This window comes from Tenebrio molitor, chromosome 7 (genome assembly GCF_963966145.1).
Source record: "Tenebrio molitor chromosome 7, icTenMoli1.1, whole genome shotgun sequence".
Taxonomy (NCBI): Eukaryota; Metazoa; Arthropoda; class Insecta; order Coleoptera; family Tenebrionidae; genus Tenebrio; species Tenebrio molitor.
This window is the reverse complement of record NC_091052.1, coordinates 21800348-21818696: the sequence shown is the minus strand read 5'-3', so window position 1 is coordinate 21818696 and position 18349 is coordinate 21800348. Positions and strand designations below refer to the sequence as shown.

The 18349-nt window shown below is 33.3% G+C and overlaps 1 protein-coding gene across 3 annotated transcripts; it reads right to left on the bottom strand.

Annotated features, from left to right (window-relative positions):
• Nucleotides 1–432: 432 nt before the first annotated feature.
• On the bottom strand, nucleotides 433–17828 carry LOC138135351 (transferrin-like). Of its 3 annotated transcripts, XM_069054056.1 has the most exons (13): nucleotides 17669–17828; nucleotides 17486–17575; nucleotides 10126–10213; nucleotides 9938–10062; nucleotides 9599–9883; nucleotides 9287–9545; nucleotides 9009–9202; nucleotides 8702–8951; nucleotides 8496–8644; nucleotides 2052–2249; nucleotides 1888–1995; nucleotides 1577–1830; nucleotides 433–689 (listed from the first exon to the last, which is right to left on the bottom strand). In XM_069054056.1, exons 2-13 carry the CDS (start codon nucleotides 17565–17567, stop codon nucleotides 513–515), a joined length of 2169 nt encoding a protein of 722 aa, XP_068910157.1. In that variant the 5' UTR covers nucleotides 17568–17575; nucleotides 17669–17828; the 3' UTR covers nucleotides 433–512. The 3 variants fall into 3 exon arrangements, with proteins under 3 accessions (XP_068910157.1, XP_068910155.1, XP_068910156.1); XM_069054054.1 differs by lacking the exon at nucleotides 17669–17828 and having other exon boundaries at nucleotides 17486–17639; XM_069054055.1 differs by lacking the exons at nucleotides 17486–17575; nucleotides 17669–17828 and adding an exon at nucleotides 16377–16440.
• Between the last annotated feature and the right edge of the window lie 521 nt (nucleotides 17829–18349).

Genomic DNA, 18349 nt, shown 5'->3' with positions numbered 1-18349 from the left:
TATAGTGCCGGACAAAGGGAGAGGTGGGTAGAAGGGAAGTTGCGGAAACGGTCAGATGTTGGGGAGGCGACGAGGGCGCTACTCTGGTGGCCGCTCGGCGCACTACAACTTTGGGGTCGCTACAAATTTAAAAATTAAGAGCTGAAATAGTTATTTGTACTTACAACTAGTTATGAAAGTCATATTTTTTTTTCATGAACATGCAGTTTGATTAACGAGGGCGTAGCCTGAGTTAATCAAGCAAATGAGTGAAAAAAAGAGACTTGCATAATATGTTGTACACGCTATTTTTTTGTATATGGTTGTAAGTTGAGAAATTTGGCCTAAAAGTATTTATGAAAAATTTAAAAAAGTAGGTACTACTTTCATTACGATATACAAAAAATATCATGCAAACTAACTTATTGGATGGAACAATAAACAAAAAACAAATTGTTATTATATTTTATTTTGAATAATCATAAATTTAAATAAACGGAGTTGACAAATATTAAAAATATTAACACAATAATTTAAAATAATAACTCATTAAATATAAATAAGACGGTAGCAGTAATGAACACAAGAAACATTGAACATTTAATTGTAAGGGAACCGTTTACGTTACAGTGCCGAACCCTTCGGAGTAGATCCTTGTAATTTTTTATATAGTCTAAATCATTATCAAAATTTAAACCCGGGGTTGAATCCTGTAAAACATAAAATAAATTATTTACAAAAAGCCATTTTTACTTTCAGTTGTATGTAGTTATATGACTTTATTTAAGCTTATTCATCTCTTTAGTAAAATAGATATTTCAGATTTTTGTATTATTTGTTTTTACAATTCAACTAATCTTATTATTAGGAATTTTCCGTTAGTAGGTTATTTAAACATGAAATACAGCACAAACATCCATGGGAGGCCCATCCGGCCTGGGATTTGAACCCTGCTGACCTCGCGGTGGTGTCGGGAGAGTGTCGCTCTTCCTTCTACCACACTACCGGTCAGCCCCTACTAGACATACACACAACACATCCATGGCCCGGCGGAGTTTCCTTCCTTCGAAAAAATCCTCCCCCTTCGGTGGGATTCGAACCCACTAGCGCCGGGACCGCGACCTCGGAGCACTGTCTCCGACAGCCATGCGGCCACCGAGCTACCTGTAGGTTATTTAGAATTTTGTTATTATTGCAAAGAATTGGAGGAAATGTATTAGTTTATTATATGAACGTATAATTTCTTTTTTTCACTACTAGTCTTATGGCCGTTTGCACCGGCGTTCCTTATTTTTAAACCAAGCTTAAAAACAATTGTTGCTACGATTTTAATAATTCTAACCAAGGTTTTAAGCTCTTCTTAATTTTAAACTACGACGGTGCAAACGGCTATTATCTTAGAAGGTGTCATTATTGACTCTCGAACTGAACCCAGAAGTAGAATTTCTCTCTTCCTGGTTAATAATTTTAATTATTAACCAGTGCTGAATAATAAACAACCGTCACCTAGCAACGAAAGATTTTCGTTGATTTCATTGGTTAACGTAGGCGATTACAAATTAATTTGATCGCTCTTTAGTAACTATATCCAACATACCAAAAACAAGAGATCCGGTGTGTCATTAAATTTGTTGAATAATTGTAAAGGACTATGGATGTTTTGTCCGAACCATGTTTCAAATTCGTACAAGGCCAGTTTTATGTCATTTCGCTTCATACTACCTGTTTTTATGACAACTTCACTACTTGCGAGTACAAACAGTGCACAGTCGGTATCAACGTCAATGCCATTTCTTGACGCTAACGTATTATTCTTGCAAATCACTCTTAAATCTGTATCATTTGCTATATCTAAAAAATATGAAAACCAATTAATGGATATTGTTAAGACCACTTGACGTAAATTACCGGTTTTGGTAATAACAGCAAAATCGCCTTTTTGGTCATGGAGGCAGTCTACTGCTCCCTTGCTGCCGTAGTATTTATTAACTTCATCTGCGTTGCAATACGTAGCAGCTAAAATTTTAATTACCTATATCTACTGCGTATATAAATGCATTTTACTACTTTACTTCGTGTGATGTTTATACTTATACACTGCTGACACAATTTATCTTTGTCAACATTGTCAGTTACTTCTTTTACGAAAGAAGATCTAACACCTGGAGCACAAGATTGTCCAACAAAATCATTGAGTACCTTCCCGTAATCACAATTTTCGTCATCGGTAATATCAAGAGTTCTAGTGGAGTCGACGAGTGCTAGATGTTCTACAAAATAATTTTTCCTTGCTTAGTAAAAGTTAATTATTAAAGTTTGTGGCTTTTTCGTATTGTCGTTGTTGAAATATAAAAAAGGTATGAATTACTGAAATAATGAAGAAGTCCAAAAATAGATAGGTATTTTTGTAAAAATGTATGATACTACACTAATTTATTCATACATATCATATACAGGGTGATTTACGAGGAATAATGAGCCCGATGGAATAGAAAATGCAACCCGCAATTCATCAGGAGAAAAACCCGGACATTTACCGCTTCGATGTCCGGCTTTATGTTCCAATGTATTATGGGTTGCATTTTCTATTCCGCCGGGCTCATTATTCCTCGTAAATCACCCTGTATGTATTAATACTAATACCTAATTAATATCTACGGCAACAAAATTATACATGATAATTTAATTCATGTATAAAAAATCCCATAAGCCGCGATGCATTTGTCACTTTGACATCTAGTCCAGTCAATAGAGACATAAAAATGGCTCCACCTTGCAAAAGGTACAGAAAAGTTTATACCTGGCATATTATTAATATTGCCGAGTTTGCGACCTTGGGGGGTTGCCGCTCGCCCCGCCATACTGGAGAATAGGGGTGGAAAATCACATTTCTGCGATTATTTCATTATCCGTGCGAGATATGTCTATCTAAGTTAGTATAGAAAATGTAGAGCGTACAATTCTTTACATTTTTTGCGTGCGTTTTTGTTTTACGTAGTGTCTCCGGTGGGCATAGTCCACGATGCAGTAGAAGTTTACTGTTTTACTCTTTTTGATCTCTTTGTAACGTAGACGGATCCAAATGATCTGGATCGATCGGTATATATGAGCTGAATTCATCAGAGTTTATGAATTCGGGAATTCCTCTTGAGAATTTTCCTCTTGTTCTTCGGGGTCATCAATATCATCATCAGGATCATTTGGCGTTTACCTGTTTCATTAGTATACACGTTGGAGTCCGATATGTCCGTAGACGGACAAACAATAAATGCTCGATTTCTACACGCTGTAACTACGAAACTATTGATCTGACAAAAAAAAACGTAAAGAACAAAAATTGTAGAGAATTGTATGTTCTACATTTTTTGTAAGTAGTTAGATATACGTATCTCGCACGGATAATGAAATAATCACAGACGTTCCAGAAGCTGAAGATCAAGACGAACAAATACCTGAAATCAATGAATTTCTATTTTGGCAAACGCCAGATGATCTTGATGATGATGATGATGACCCTGAGGAACAAGAGGAAACTTCTCAAGAGGAATTCCCGAATTCATAAACTCTGATGAATTCAGCTGATCTATACCGATCGATCCAGATCATTTGGATCCGTCTACGTTACAAAGAGATCAAAAAGAGGAAAACAGTAAACTTCTACTGCATCGTGGACTATGCCCACTGGGGACACCACGTCATAAAAAACCGCACCCTATTGCTCTACCTCTGTGGTGGTGTGGAAAAGAATGAAAAGTACAAAAATAAAAGAAATTCTCGATTTCTACACGCTGTAACTAAGAAACTATTGATCTGACAAAAAAACATAAAGAATAAAAAATGTAGAGAATTGCATGCTCTACATTTTCTATAATAACTTAGATAGAGGTATCTCGCACGGGTAATGAAATAATCGCAAAAATGTGATTTTGCAGCCCTATTCTCCAATATGGCGGGGCGAGCGGCAACCCCCCAAGGTCGCAAACTCAACAATATTAATAATATGCCTGATAGAAGATATCTGCCAAGTATAAACTTTTCTGTACCTTTTGCAAGGTAAAACTCCCTATTGATTGGACTAATCGGATAAAGTTAGCCCTAACTTTGCATCTGGATAAAATGTGCTTAAACTTCCATGGCAAACTTTTTCGAACCTGATTATTGTTTGTTGTTATGATGACGAACCATTAATCTTAAACATTGACACAGCTTGTAATAAATTGAAGTGCAAAATGGCCAATTCAATTTTTCATAATTAACTACCTATTAATTATTCTTCATTAAATTATCTCATCGAATTACGCTCGAGGTTTTTTTCGTCCAGGATAAAATTTCATTTATTAAACTCTACTTTGGTTCCTTTTTGGTAAATTGACTCCACAAACCACCAGATAAAAAAACTCGTCCTTCGGACTCGTTTTTTTATCGGGTGGTTTGTGTCGTCAATTTACCAAGCAACCAAATTATCGTAAAAAAATTCAATTTTATCCGGACAAAAAAAAACCTCTCGTGTAATTACAGTCGATAAATAATAACATTGTTGCAGTAGATTGAGTGTAGGTACACTGCTGTGCAGAAAAATCGCGAACAATTTACAAATCAAGCAAACAAGTTTGAGTATTTTGTGCTTTTTAAATGTGGATTTTGACATTATACAGGGTGTCGCAAAATTAACGTATTCCAAGGCGGGGGTCTTGTAGGGAAAAATCTCAGGAATCTCTAAAAAATAAAATAAAAAACATAGGGGGGGGGGTCTTTACAAAGATATATGGGTCTGAAGGTTCAAACTTATCATCATGTTTTCTTCAAATAAAAAATATAAATGGTTGACATTCATTCTGAAATATGGTGAGGTTGATTATGTAAAATATTAAAATATAAATGAAAAGACATTTCTTGAAAAAACAGCTTTATCTCAAAAAAATAAAAGTTTTATTTTTCCAATTTTTGTTCAAAAGGGAAGTACTACATAGCTAGAATATTAATCAGGTACTTTTTAACAAATATTGGTAACTTTGATATTTTTTTCAAAGTGACAGCAATTTTTTTTTTAAACATTTTTACTTGGTCAACAGGTGTCCCCTACTAAGCCCGAAACTCGGAATACGATAATTTTAATTATTTTGTAAATAGGTTACAAACTGTCAGTGAGATTGTCACTATTTTATTTGTTATTAGGAAACAGATGCTTGACACTGACAAATGAAAAGTTAAAACCAATCTAGATCGACTTAACATAGCGAAAAATAGGTATACGCAATTTTTCTGAACAGCAGTGTACTATCGGCGCCATCGAAATGTGAACGCCAACTTTTCCTAGTGTGTGTTGAAACATCAATCATAGGCGTGCGTTAATGTGTCAGATTTGTGACATATTTACACCTTCGGACTCGTTTTTTTATCGGGTGGTTTGTGTCGTCAATTTACCAAGCAACCAAATTATCGTAAAAAAATTCAATTTTATCCGGACAAAAAAAAACCTCTCGTGTAATCACAGTCGATAAATAATAACATTGTTGCAGTAGATTGAGTGTAGGTACACTGCTGTGCAGAAAAATCGCGAACAATTTACAAATCAAGCAAACAAGTTTGAGTATTTTGTGCTTTTTAAATGTGGATTTTGACATTATACAGGGTGTCGCAAAATTAACGTATTCCAAGGCGGGGGTCTTGTAGGGAAAAATCTCAGGAATCTCTAAAAAATAAAATAAAAAACATAGGGGGGGGGGGTCTTTACAAAGATATATGGGTCTGAAGGTTCAAACTTATCATCATGTTTTCTTCAAATAAAAAATATAAATGGTTGACATTCATTCTGAAATATGGTGAGGTTGATTATGTAAAATATTAAAATATAAATGAAAAGACATTTCTTGAAAAAACAGCTTTATCTCAAAAAAATAAAAGTTTTATTTTTCCAATTTTTGTTCAAAAGGGAAGTACTACATAGCTAGAATATTAATCAGGTACTTTTTAACAAATATTGGTAACTTTGATATTTTTTTCAAAGTGACAGCAATTTTTTTTTTTAAACATTTTTACTTGGTCAACAGGTGTCCCCTACTAAGCCCGAAACTCGGAATACGATAATTTTAATTATTTTGTAAATAGGTTACAAACTGTCAGTGAGATTGTCACTATTTTATTTGTTATTAGGAAACAGATGCTTGACACTGACAAATGAAAAGTTAAAACCAATCTAGATCGACTTAACATAGCGAAAAATAGGTATACGCAATTTTTCTGAACAGCAGTGTACTATCGGCGCCATCGAAATGTGAACGCCAACTTTTCCTAGTGTGTGTTGAAACATCAATCATAGGCGTGCGTTAATGTGTCAGATTTGTGACATATTTACACAATAGTTATTTGTATCACAAACCCAGAAACTGCACGTTTGCGAGCATGAGTACGGTTTGCAATACGAGTCGATAAACGAGTATTGTAAGTACGAATGCTCGCAAAACAGTTTCTGGACGTGTGATACACAAAATTTTTCGTGCCGACTTCTGCGGATTTTTGTTAAATGGAAGTTAAAGCACTTGTTTTAATAATTGGTATTAGGGACTTTTTTGTGTTGGCAACACTTACATTTAAACAGTTAAATTTTAAAATCAACATCGCTCTTGTTTCCTGACATTTATTAAATTTAATTAATTTGTTTTGTTTTTGACATTTTCCTGAAATATTTGTTGTAATAAATACACCAGCCCATATTCAAGAAGTGGCTCGAAACGTAATTTTAATTAATTAATTTTAGTTAAATAGATTGCTTCCTTGTAGTTTGTACGTTGTTATAAATAGAAAAACATTTTTAACGAGCCATCCACAGAACAAACATTGACGTTTGGTAGAATTCTGATAACAAATGCCAACCGAAACCGATGACAACTCAAAATCCCTACTTTTAGCCGGACTAGGCCGGCAATGCATGTGTTTCTGGACGATTTCGAGATCTGTAATTTACCAAATTCCGGCCGGCGGCACGAAAACATAATTTGTCCGCAGATTTAATTTATTTTTAAACGATATACATGCCACGACACTTGACCGATGCGGAAAAAGCGAGGGCTGTAGCCAAACTCGGGGAAACTTGTAATAATTGCAATAGAAAGTTATAGGTAATAGAAATCTTTTCTTATCTCCCATACATACATATAGTACGCCACTGAACAAAGTTTTATTTAATCTAGACCAAAACAGAAGACGTTTCTATGGTACCAGAAATTCGTTCGCATTTCGATGGCGCCGATGGTACTTAATGAAAACCAATCACTTCTTTTCTTCACTGAATAAAATTTCATAACATTTTATGTACTTTTGCTTCGATTTTAACGTAAATATATACAGTTAAATTTTTTTTTTCAAGAAAATGTCTGGCTTTGTGATTCTTAGTTGTTTACTGTTTGTTATATACAGGATATCTATAAATGATTGTCGGGTCTAGCCAGCTTTGGAAAAAATTATATTACAAATATTATTGTGTCCCCTTTTTGAAACAGATTCCCAATTTTAAATTACTATTAACTAACATTAATGGCCTTTTATTCGGCTTTTCAATACAATTTTCGTTCCTTACATTCGTTTTATCACAGTTTAAACACCAAAAGCCTGTATTTTCCAATACAAATTCCAAATACGTCCGGTTTTAAAGCTAAACAAAATTTGTGAGGGGATTTAGGCAACAGTCTAACCTGAAAATGTGACATTCAGAATTTGCCGAATTTATTCTACATATAAAGTGGCACATTCAAAGTTTTCATAGCAAGTGGACCAGATAATCATTAATAGACACCTGTATTACTTTTACGTATCGCTTTAAATTTCGGGTCACAGTTGGCTTTGAAGAGTTGATTGTGAACGTACTACGGATTACTGATCACGGATCAGCTGTGTAAATCTTACGTTTTTATACGAGTGGTGCGTTCACAATCGACCCTTCAACAAAATGTCAATTTTATATAATCAAAATGAATACCATTCGAGCAAACGAAAATAATCGATTATACAGGGTTATTCTAAATTATTGTAGTCGAAGTAGGCCATGCCCATGTTATTACATTTTTGCCGCTTTCATGTGAACTGTCAGTTTTGTCGCTGTCACTGGCATTTTTTAGATGAAAAGTGCGATGTGGAGATTTTTATTTACTTTTGTTAAATTAACGATTGAATCCAGAAATACTGAGTTGTTTTGTAATCAATTTTAAAAATATTGAGTTGTTTTGCACCCAATTTAACTCCCGCGTGTGAACAGTGTGTACTCACTTATTTACATCATTTTGATGCTTTTTTTATGTGGAGCGGCTACCATAAATTTTACATTCAGTTTTCACGCCTACTTCGACTACGATCATTTAGAATAACCCTGTACTTACCTCGTAACTCGACGTAATAATTAAAATATCACTCGAGCTACGTTCTCGTGGTTTTTCGCAGATTACGTCTCGTGACTCGGAAGTATAATCGATTATTTTCTATGGTCTTCTGATATATGTGAATATATTTTCTGGCTACTATACCTTTGCCTCCAAATAATGGAATGCAGGCTTTTTTTCCTTGTAAGTCATTAAAGGAACTAATTGAAGAATCGTCTGCTTTTATAACCGCTAAAATAACGGACAAGTTTCTACTATCCGTTTCTGGAAATGCTATGCTTGTTAGCCCTTTACTGAAAATACGTTAATTTTATTTCATTAATTGGAAAAATGTAACATATAAAACATACTTTAACGATATATAGGCATAATCTGATGATGCTACTACAATATCAGCAGTTTCTTTTTTAATATCATCTAGGCAAGACAACTCGTCCTGTCCTTCACTTCTCCGACATTCCACCACAGGCTGTATTCCCCAATTCATTGCAGCTTGGCTTAACCATTCACATTTTTCTTGTTCACTATCTGAATACGTGCACCATTTTAAAGTACGGTCACATTGTTTACTTGTTTCATTTGTAGGGACAGTTGTACGCTCTATAAAGATTTAATTAAGACGTAAGTTCAGAAACAAAATATGAGATTTAATGTCACCGGTAACATATTGTTTTAGACTCTTATAACTGCCAGCTTCCAAGAAAGTGATTTGTTCATCACCGCTTAACTTTAGTATGTCTTTTAAAGATTCTTCTACGGCATCTTTGGATATACTTATTGGTTGAATAGTTGTATTTATTGATGACTTCACATTGTTACGTAAATAATTTTCTATATATTTAGCCGTAGATCTTTAAATAAATACATAATTATGTAAGTAGGGAAAAACGAACAATAACTTAATTTAAAAAATACTTTGAAATTTAAATTATTACCTTTCAGATATCAGAAGATCGGGAAGTTTGCTGGACCAAGTGCACGGACTAAGAGAAGAAGATTCATTTTTACATAAATATTTATATTTCAGATTATTTTCACTGGAGTTGAAAAAGTTCGTTGCTTCATAGAGACTTGTTACAGCTATATCGGCATCATTTTCAAGAAGACATCTTAGCGAATTGTTGAATGGTTGAGCATAATCAACACTACAGTTGTTGTTATTACACAGTTTACATAAGGAGTTATATTTATTTTCTAAAATGACAACAGTGACTTAAAGGATACATTGATCTATAATAGGTACATACGTAATCTTTGATCTTCTGTTTTGTTTTGAGTCCAAGGTCCAGGTCGACACGAGTCTCCGAAAAACTTACTCACCGTTTTTATATGTCGCTCAAGTAAAGTAACATTAGTAAGACATTCGGGATTATTTAGATCTATTATTTTACTCTCCAATTCTTGTAACAAATAATGAGAAAAAGATGAATCGTGTTTGAATCCAGGATGACAAAATGTCTTCCCTTTTAAATCAATAAAATTGTTGGGAATGTTGCTTTTAATGACAACAACGGTTTCGGATGGAGGATGAGCTATTGAAAATTGAATGTGACTTTTATTAATAAATTATATTCATTTCAACTTACCACTTCTAATTTCTCCAAGAACAACCACATTTTCTGGTAACAAATTGGCAGCAAGTAAACTTTCTTCTCCTGTTATCCTACCAAGATGTGATTGATTGTTTTTAATGTTTAGAAGACAGTCAACACTGAAATCATCAGTTCATTTAAATCTATTAAAAAGAATTGCTACAATACTAATAAATATTTACCTATGTAGGTTGTAATTGCAAGCCACTTCCAAATTGCGTGCAATTTGCTGACAAGCAGTGCTACTCGGCTGGAGGGAACATATTTTATCTTGAAACAAAATTTATTTTTTATATAATTTGGTTAAAAACAAATATCACTATACCTACTGTTAATGAAAGACAAATATCAAAAATCCACTCGAATGTTCATGTACAGCTGCGGAATTAAAATTTTGGGCACTATTGTCAATGTCATGATATAAACTCCAAAACAACCTTTACGTTAATAACCTTATTTTTTACTCTTGTCATGTTTTTGTCTTTTTGGCATTCAAAAATTGTCATTTGTGGCATAATAACGGGTAGGCAACATATCAAAGCGATGATTTAATGTCAGTCATGATGACAGTAGAAGGTGCTTTACAGAGATTTTGTTGAAGTGACAGAAAAATAGTGCCTGAAATTTTAATTCCGCAACTGTACACGCATCAAAATGGTTAAATAAATTTCGGCAAAATAATGTTGTTTGTGGACCTACTTAAAGTTTGTATATACGTACACAATTTGTGAGTGTAGTAGTAATGTTTCTATTCAATTTATAACACAATAGTTCTTATGTACTATGGCGGCCAAAAAAATTTAGCCGTCATTTTTTGTCATTTCACAAAAAAATTTGTAATCCATACTTTATTGTCATTATGATTACCGTCTTGATTATAATTGGTATTTTTTTGGGTGGTAAATTTCAAAACTCGAAATTATTTTGTCATTTTCTACTACACAGAACGTACGACTGCTCTAATTTTGTCCATTCATATCGGATTTTTGGAATATCTGAGCTGTAAATAGTTTAAATGACAAAAATCGAAAGTGGGGTTACGGATCCTAAAGGTTTATTTACAGTTTACATGAATGTCAAGATAGTGACGGCTAAAATTTTTTGGCCGCCATAGTACCCCTTAGGATTATTGGCTTATACAGCGTGATCAACAATGACTGAGTCTGTTGGCAATGAAACAATTGAAAAGTATTGGTGTTTTTCTGTTTCGTAATTGGCACTGACCGGATATTTTAACTTGACACGACATTAAAAAAAATTAGGTTATGTCGGGTATGTTTATGCTACCGGGTGATCAAGAAGGACTGTTTAAGTTGGCAGTACAATTAAGAATTTTTTTTTAATTCGGTTATTTATAACGCTGCAACTGGATATGTTTTGTTGGTTTATTTGACAAATATCTGATATAGGTATAGCATTAACAACGACAAGCCACCAACAGCCGGAAGTTACTCCTGTTATACGATTTAAAATACGATCCAGTGTTACCAACTTAAACAGTCCTTCTTGATCACCCCGTATTACAAAAATGACCTTTTGATGGTAAACGTCAAATTCGCCTGTCAACTCTGTCAAAGCTGACAACCGGAAATGCGATTAGATTACAGTGGTACCAAAATCATTCAAATTTTCATTGTTACCAACAGATTCAGTAATTCTTGATCACGTTGTATTATACAGCATTCAAGATTGTTTCAAATTCGGACTATCTATGAAAATATGACATTTTAGTTGGCAGTATTGTGATTTGTCATGATAAATCTATTTTAGGTTATAATTGAACCGAACACTGCTGCCAGTTTGCTACATTTTTTTTAAATAAGTGAACGCTTTAGGAACAATAATCTAAAACTTCAATTGAAATAAAACATACATTTTTGTAGCGTAGTTCTCGTATAAGAACATTCCTAATATGTACATTAAAATGGGGAAATTTTTATTAACCAAATTAATGACGGAATTGACAACAAGGCGAATATTTAAAAACGAAACGTCTTATGACAGGACCTGACACCAATCTAGCAAAAAATATAAAAATATCTTGGCCTGCTACGTGTTTAAAACAACCTGGTCAGGCTCGTCATCTTACGTGAATAACCCTGTATATATTTCCACCCAGAATGTAGTATTAATCACAAAAATATTTGTAATCCTAATACATAATTCCAAATTATAAAACTAAATGAACTTATGAAAATTTATATTCAATTGACACATCGACAACTTTGTCTCAAGGCTGCATTCTAGATAAGATAATGGATATCCTAGAAGTATTTCTACATGTAAAAAGGGTGTATTTCAAGGAGAAAACTCGAATCTGTTTCCTTGTCCGTTATTTTTGTCAGACAAAGTTTATAAACTTCTATACTATACCGGATGTCGGCGTGAAAATAGGTTTATTTTTGGTATCTTTAACATTACAAACTTGAAATTTTAGGTCAGCACATAAGAGAACGTGACGTATAGTTATGGCGTCATTACTCTCTCATTTGTAAGAAGTCTTCCTTTTATAATTATAAGTACTTTTATCACTGATCATAATCACATATAAATTCTATCGTTTTGTTTGTTGTGAGACGTTCCAAGATTTGAACCGTGATCGTGGTTTAGAGACAAAACGCAGGTGTGAAATTTGCATGATGGAAAAATATTTTTCAAAATAAATTTAATATATCAGTGGAATTCACCAGAAATCCTTTATACGATTTTTAGACAATACATGCACACAGTTGCACCTATTTCCAAAACCATTGATTGGCACTAAAATCAATAAGTCTAACGTGAAAATTTTACCAAAGGAAATATTAAAATTAGTGCATTGTTTCAAAACTTTCGTGAACGAAAAGCATTTTTCGGCTCAAATTGCAACCTTATCTCGGACACAATTTTTCGAACCACTACCATATTTTCAATTTCTTTAAAATTATCGTTTCAAATCATTGATTAACCATTCGAGGAATTACACTCGTAGATAAAGCAGAACTATTATGCAGGACATCGCAAAATATTTAAAAAATATACACAGGGTGATCCATATAGTATCATACGAACTTTAACGGGTGGTAATACTCCGACCCCTAGACACTCTTACAAAAATGGCTAGGTTAACGTTAAAATGGTTGAAGATAAAGCATGTTGAAAACTGTACTATGGCGGCCAAAAAATTTTAGCCGTCACTATCTTGACATTCCAATAAATTGTAAATAAACCTTTAGAAACCGTAACCCCATTTTCGATTCTTGTCATTTTGACAATCAATTTAAACTGTTTAAAGGTCAGATATTCCAAAAATCCGACATGAATGAACAAAATTAGAGCAGTCGTATATAGATAACCTGAGGTAAACGTTGTGTGTAGTAGAAAAGACAAAATAATTACCACCCAAAAATAACATTCATAATCAAGACGGTAATCATGATGACAATAAAGTATGGATTACAATTTGATTTTTTTAAATGGCAAACAATGACGGCTAAAATTTTCTAGTGCGTCCAAAACATTTCATGAATAATTAATTATTAGCAGAAGGACATTCTAGTGATATTAATATGTTACAATCCAACTTTTTGGATTTCCTGCTCTAAAAGTAATATCCCTTACCTAGCATCTTCCAAACATCATGTGTTCTCACTCTTACGCCCGCACACAGCTTTCAGAACGAGGATGGCCAGTTTGTTAACGTAAGTCGAGCGCTGTATCTTCCCGACAAAAGGAATTTGCATATGCGTGTGTTAAGCGGTGATTATTATTGATTTATGACAACCCAGTTTTACGATTTATCCGCAACAATCTCAAAAACCGAGTTTTAACACCATTATTTTTTCTATAGCAACAATTGTTCTATTCATCTATTATGACATTTATGACACCTGTTATACATTGGACGTAAAGTGGAATAAATAATTAACAAATTAGCGAAGAATGGCATTTGCTAATAGTAACTATTCAAGTCACATCAAATTCTCCAATTTTGTTCTGGACCAATCAGAACGAAACTTCCTGATTATTCATCACATGTGAAAATTATCGGTTATTTTCACTCTTAGTCAAAGTTAAGTAGACTATTTTTGTGGTGTTCTCACTCATGTTCTCCACGTTTGAGAATGCTACTCGTGCGCACTGTGATATTCAAATTCAAGCCTGGCTTACATTCGTGACAACATCACAAAAATAATCGACATAACTTTGACAATATTTTATTGTTGTATATTTTATGTAGGTATATACAGTATAAACATAAAGTTTGGAACAAAATTCAAAATAGCGTTATGTGATGTTTTTAAGAAAATCGCTCGGATAGGTCGATTTTATTTCTAGAAATGGCATCCTGTTACATGCAATTTGTTTAAATAGCGCCATTGGTTTTTGGGCAATGACGTCATCATCTATTTTTTTAAATGACAATCCCCACTTTTTATCCTCTTCCTGATATACCGTCCTACTACCTAATACGACCTACGACTAATAAAAAAATTGGTACTTACCTACTTTACATAACAATTTTTTTGAGAAAATGATAAATTTTACTTCAAAAATTTAATTTAATTTTTAATGTAAAAATTTTGATCGGTTTTGAAACAAAAATAATAATAATCTAAAGTTAACAATAAAATTTAATACACATGTTGAAATTGCCCCCCGCCAGGCATTTGGCACTCACAGACACTTTGTACACTGCACTCAATAATCTCAGGGCTTATTTGTTTCATTTTAGCGCGAATTCTCTGCTGAAAATTTTCTAAACTGTTTGGTTTATTAAAATAAAGCCTCGATTTTAAATAACCCCATAGAAAAAAAAATATATTAAAAATTAAATTAAATTTTTGAAGTAAAATTTGTCATTTTCTCAAAAAAATGTTATGTAAGGTACTTTTTTTCCCATTTATAGTTTAGGTAGTAGGAAGGTCTATCAGAAAGAGAAGAAAAAAGTAGAGGTTGTCATTTTAAAAAATTCTTGTGACGTCATAGCTCAAACATGGATGACGTCATGAACAACTGAAGCAACTTGAAATAAACATTATGCGAAATAAAAATTGACCTGTTTCAGCGTTTTCAAATGTCATTAGTTTTGAAATTACTGAATTTATTCTATAAGTAGGTTCCACACAGGGTGCTTTCGAAGTTAATGCGTTCCTTGTAACACGAGGTACAGTTTGGAACAAAATGATTATAATCTAGTTACCTTTGGAATGTTTTTGCATGTAAATTTTCCTGCACTGCTACTCTTTTTAAAGTAGCCATCTACGAGTAGTTCTATCAATTAATGTCATCAATCAAATTGACAATTCGATTAACGATTAAAATGTATGCGATACAAGAAAACACTTTCATTATTGAGGCGTATTTTCCATCTCATCTCTTCGCAATAAATCACATTTGGATAATTTTGATAATGTATATTGTAAGGTTGGGGTACTGCCTTCCTTTTTTTCGTAGAACGACATATCGTATTTTTACAAGGGTAATGCATAAGTAACTAGATGAAGATCATTTTGTTCCACACTGTATATCTGTTTTAATCCAAAGAGAACTTTGAGTCGCGGTAAAAAAAATTGAAGAACTGCTTTAGATCCATAAAACAGTATATTATTATACGAGTTTAACAAGACAACACGAAAAGCGTTTAATAAGACGTATTATCACATTCGTTCCATTAAAGCACGACGAGCGTAGCGAGTATAATATACTATTTTATCTACTTTGCTTTACTAATCCCTGAAATTTCGGCTGCTCAATCTTTCATAGTAGACTAGGGACTTTCGCGTGAGTTGGCAACAGACATTTTTCACAAAAATGTAAGGTTATATTTACCAAATTTACCTGGTAGCTTCATTCGTTACCGTGACGCCTGACGTCAAACGGCTGGTCTTACCAATATAACAAAAGCAAAAAGTTACCAAAAACAGTTTAATAATAAGGCAGAATATAGCCTAAGGGAGTCCGTTTCGGCTCAGGAACGCGAGGGTCGCGGGTTCGATTCCGACCCAGGGCGAAATTTAAAATAATAAAAAAAAGCCTATATTCTGTCTCGTGATTCGGAAGTCACGTTAAGCCATTGGTCCCGGTCTATTGAGTTGGTCATCATGCCCCTCATAGATTTGTAAACCAGTCCTAGACTGTGTAACAATTTTTTTTATTATTGCTTCATTATTAAACTGTTTTCGGTATAATAATGAGCCTATTTGTAACTCAAAGTAGATAATAGTATATTTTAAAATTTCATTAAAAAAAGTTGACTATTTTTCATTGATTTTAGTGTTAGAAGTATCACTTTTTTTCACTTAGTGAAAAAAAGTTATGACGTCAGCAACTTTTTTTAACTGCTTGGTTTTAATCCACGAATGAACGATATACCTACGTATTCTACAGAGAAGTGATTTATCAAAATGAAAATTGAAATAACGATTAGAACAATTAGTAACATTAAACCCACCTTTCTTTAGTCCACTAGTAATTTCAGGATCTTCATCTGAATCACTCATTTTGACTTTTATTGAGACTGACATCAAACTGACAAATTAATTTTACAACAATAAACATATAATGTTTCCTTAGTTACCACAACCGGCCACCGCCCTTGACCAAAATGGAAGCACAAATTACGTTAAATTAGGTTTTGATTTATGAAATTTAAAATTTTTTTATAGACAACTCGTGTTAGCGTGCTTTTTTTTCATGCGTGTGGATTATTTAACTCGTCTACGACTCGTTTAATAAACTTCCACACTTATGAAAAAAAGTTGCACTTCTAACACTCGTTGTCTAAATAACTATTATGATACTAGTCTTATAAGAAGCATTTTATCGCACGCACGGTTTTAGAGCACGACGAGCGTAGCGAGGAGTGCCCTAAAGGAGTAAGTGCGATAAAATGCCTTATAAACGAGATGTCATACAGTATTTTTTCTACTTTGCCACTTTTTCAATGAAAAAAATAATTTAAAATTTAAAACAATTACGGTTGAAGGATTCCACCCAAGGTCACGTCTGCGGTCTGCCGCGACACCACAGTATCCGTCAAAATTAAAAAATTAAATTTCACTATTTTTAGTATTATTATTATATCACGCCTTTCCTATTACGATACGCAAAACAGTATCGTAATAGCATCAGTACGAACGCAAAGTAGAAAAAATATATAATTTCTTTTCTTCAGATGGTTTTTCGATAATTACAAATAGGATAAGCATAAGTACAACATTATGTCAGCAAATATTGAGTCATCTGATTAAACTTTATCATTTTCTAGTTATTTTACTACAAAAGCGAATTTTAATTATTATTTGTGTTTTAAGAACTTTATAGTGGACTAAGACCCGGTTGTATAAAGCGATGTCAAGTTCGTTGTTAAAGTTAACATAATGTCAAGCAATCTGATTGGGGGATATTTAACATTGGATTTGAATAAGCTAATCAAATGGGCGGATTTCCGACTTGACGCGTTGGTAGCTGACATGATGTTAACTAAGCTTTATATAACCGGGCCTAATATGCTCAAGACTTAACTGTAGTAATTACTAATGAAATAAATTATTAACTTACGACTGATTCGATTATCTTGCGCCTGGACAACAATAAGTACCACAAATAAAGAAATTATTAATTGGAAAATATCAGTAAACATGTTGAATGCTGAAAGTCGTGTTAGTGAATATGTGTGTGAGTGATCTTATCTTATCTAGTTCAGATAAGTTTACACCTAGTCTTTATATTACCAAATTTTACCGGGAAACAGGGAAGTTTCTGTGATGAAACTGTCTTCAATTATGGCGGCCCACACTCGGGCGATTGGCCTATTTCGCTGGACAAAACTCGAAAAGTGAGTGTATTGCTCTGAAAAGTGAAAATATGTACTGTAATATTTTCGGGGTTTCTGATTACGAATTTGATATCAGCTTTATCAAATTCAAAATGGCGGATATATTTTAAAAAAGATTAAGTTATTGTCCTGAAAGTATACCCTATAACCTTTTCCGGATCGCTGATTACGAACTTGGTATCAGATTTGTCAAATTCAAGATGGCGGGCCCAAAATGGCGGACGTATTTTGAAAAAAAAAATTGTTATGACTCTGAAAGTATGTAGATACTGTACGGTTTTCGGAATCGCTGATTACGAATTTGAGATCAGATTTATCAAATTCAAAATGGAATCGTATTTATTAATAAGTAGTGAACAATTTAAATGAAAACGAAAATAATAGAAGCGAAATAAACATGTTCTAACTTCGATAGAAACGTTTTGTCAAGTCATTTTTCTTTTTTTGTGTAAAAAACATGCAGAGTTCGAAGAGCATTATTCCATCTCTTTTTCATTTTCGATATAATAGGCTACAACAATTTGTCCTTTTAAGTTTTGGGAAATCGAGAAACGACCACCTTTTGTTTTTGGAACATTATTTTCAAG

Bases quoted from the DNA above. Each gene is read 5' to 3' on its own strand.
- LOC138135351 (XM_069054056.1), bottom strand. From the start codon at position 17,567: ATGTTTACTGATATTTTCCAATTAATAATTTCTTTATTTGTGGTACTT. The intron at 9,546-9,598 runs GTATGTACCTAT...TTGTCATTTTAG, and splicing joins AACAGAAGATCAAAGATTAC to AAAATAAATATAACTCCTTA. The intron at 2,250-8,495 runs GTATAGTAGCCA...ATTATTTTGTAG, and splicing joins TCCATTATTTGGAGGCAAAG to AACATCTAGCACTCGTCGAC.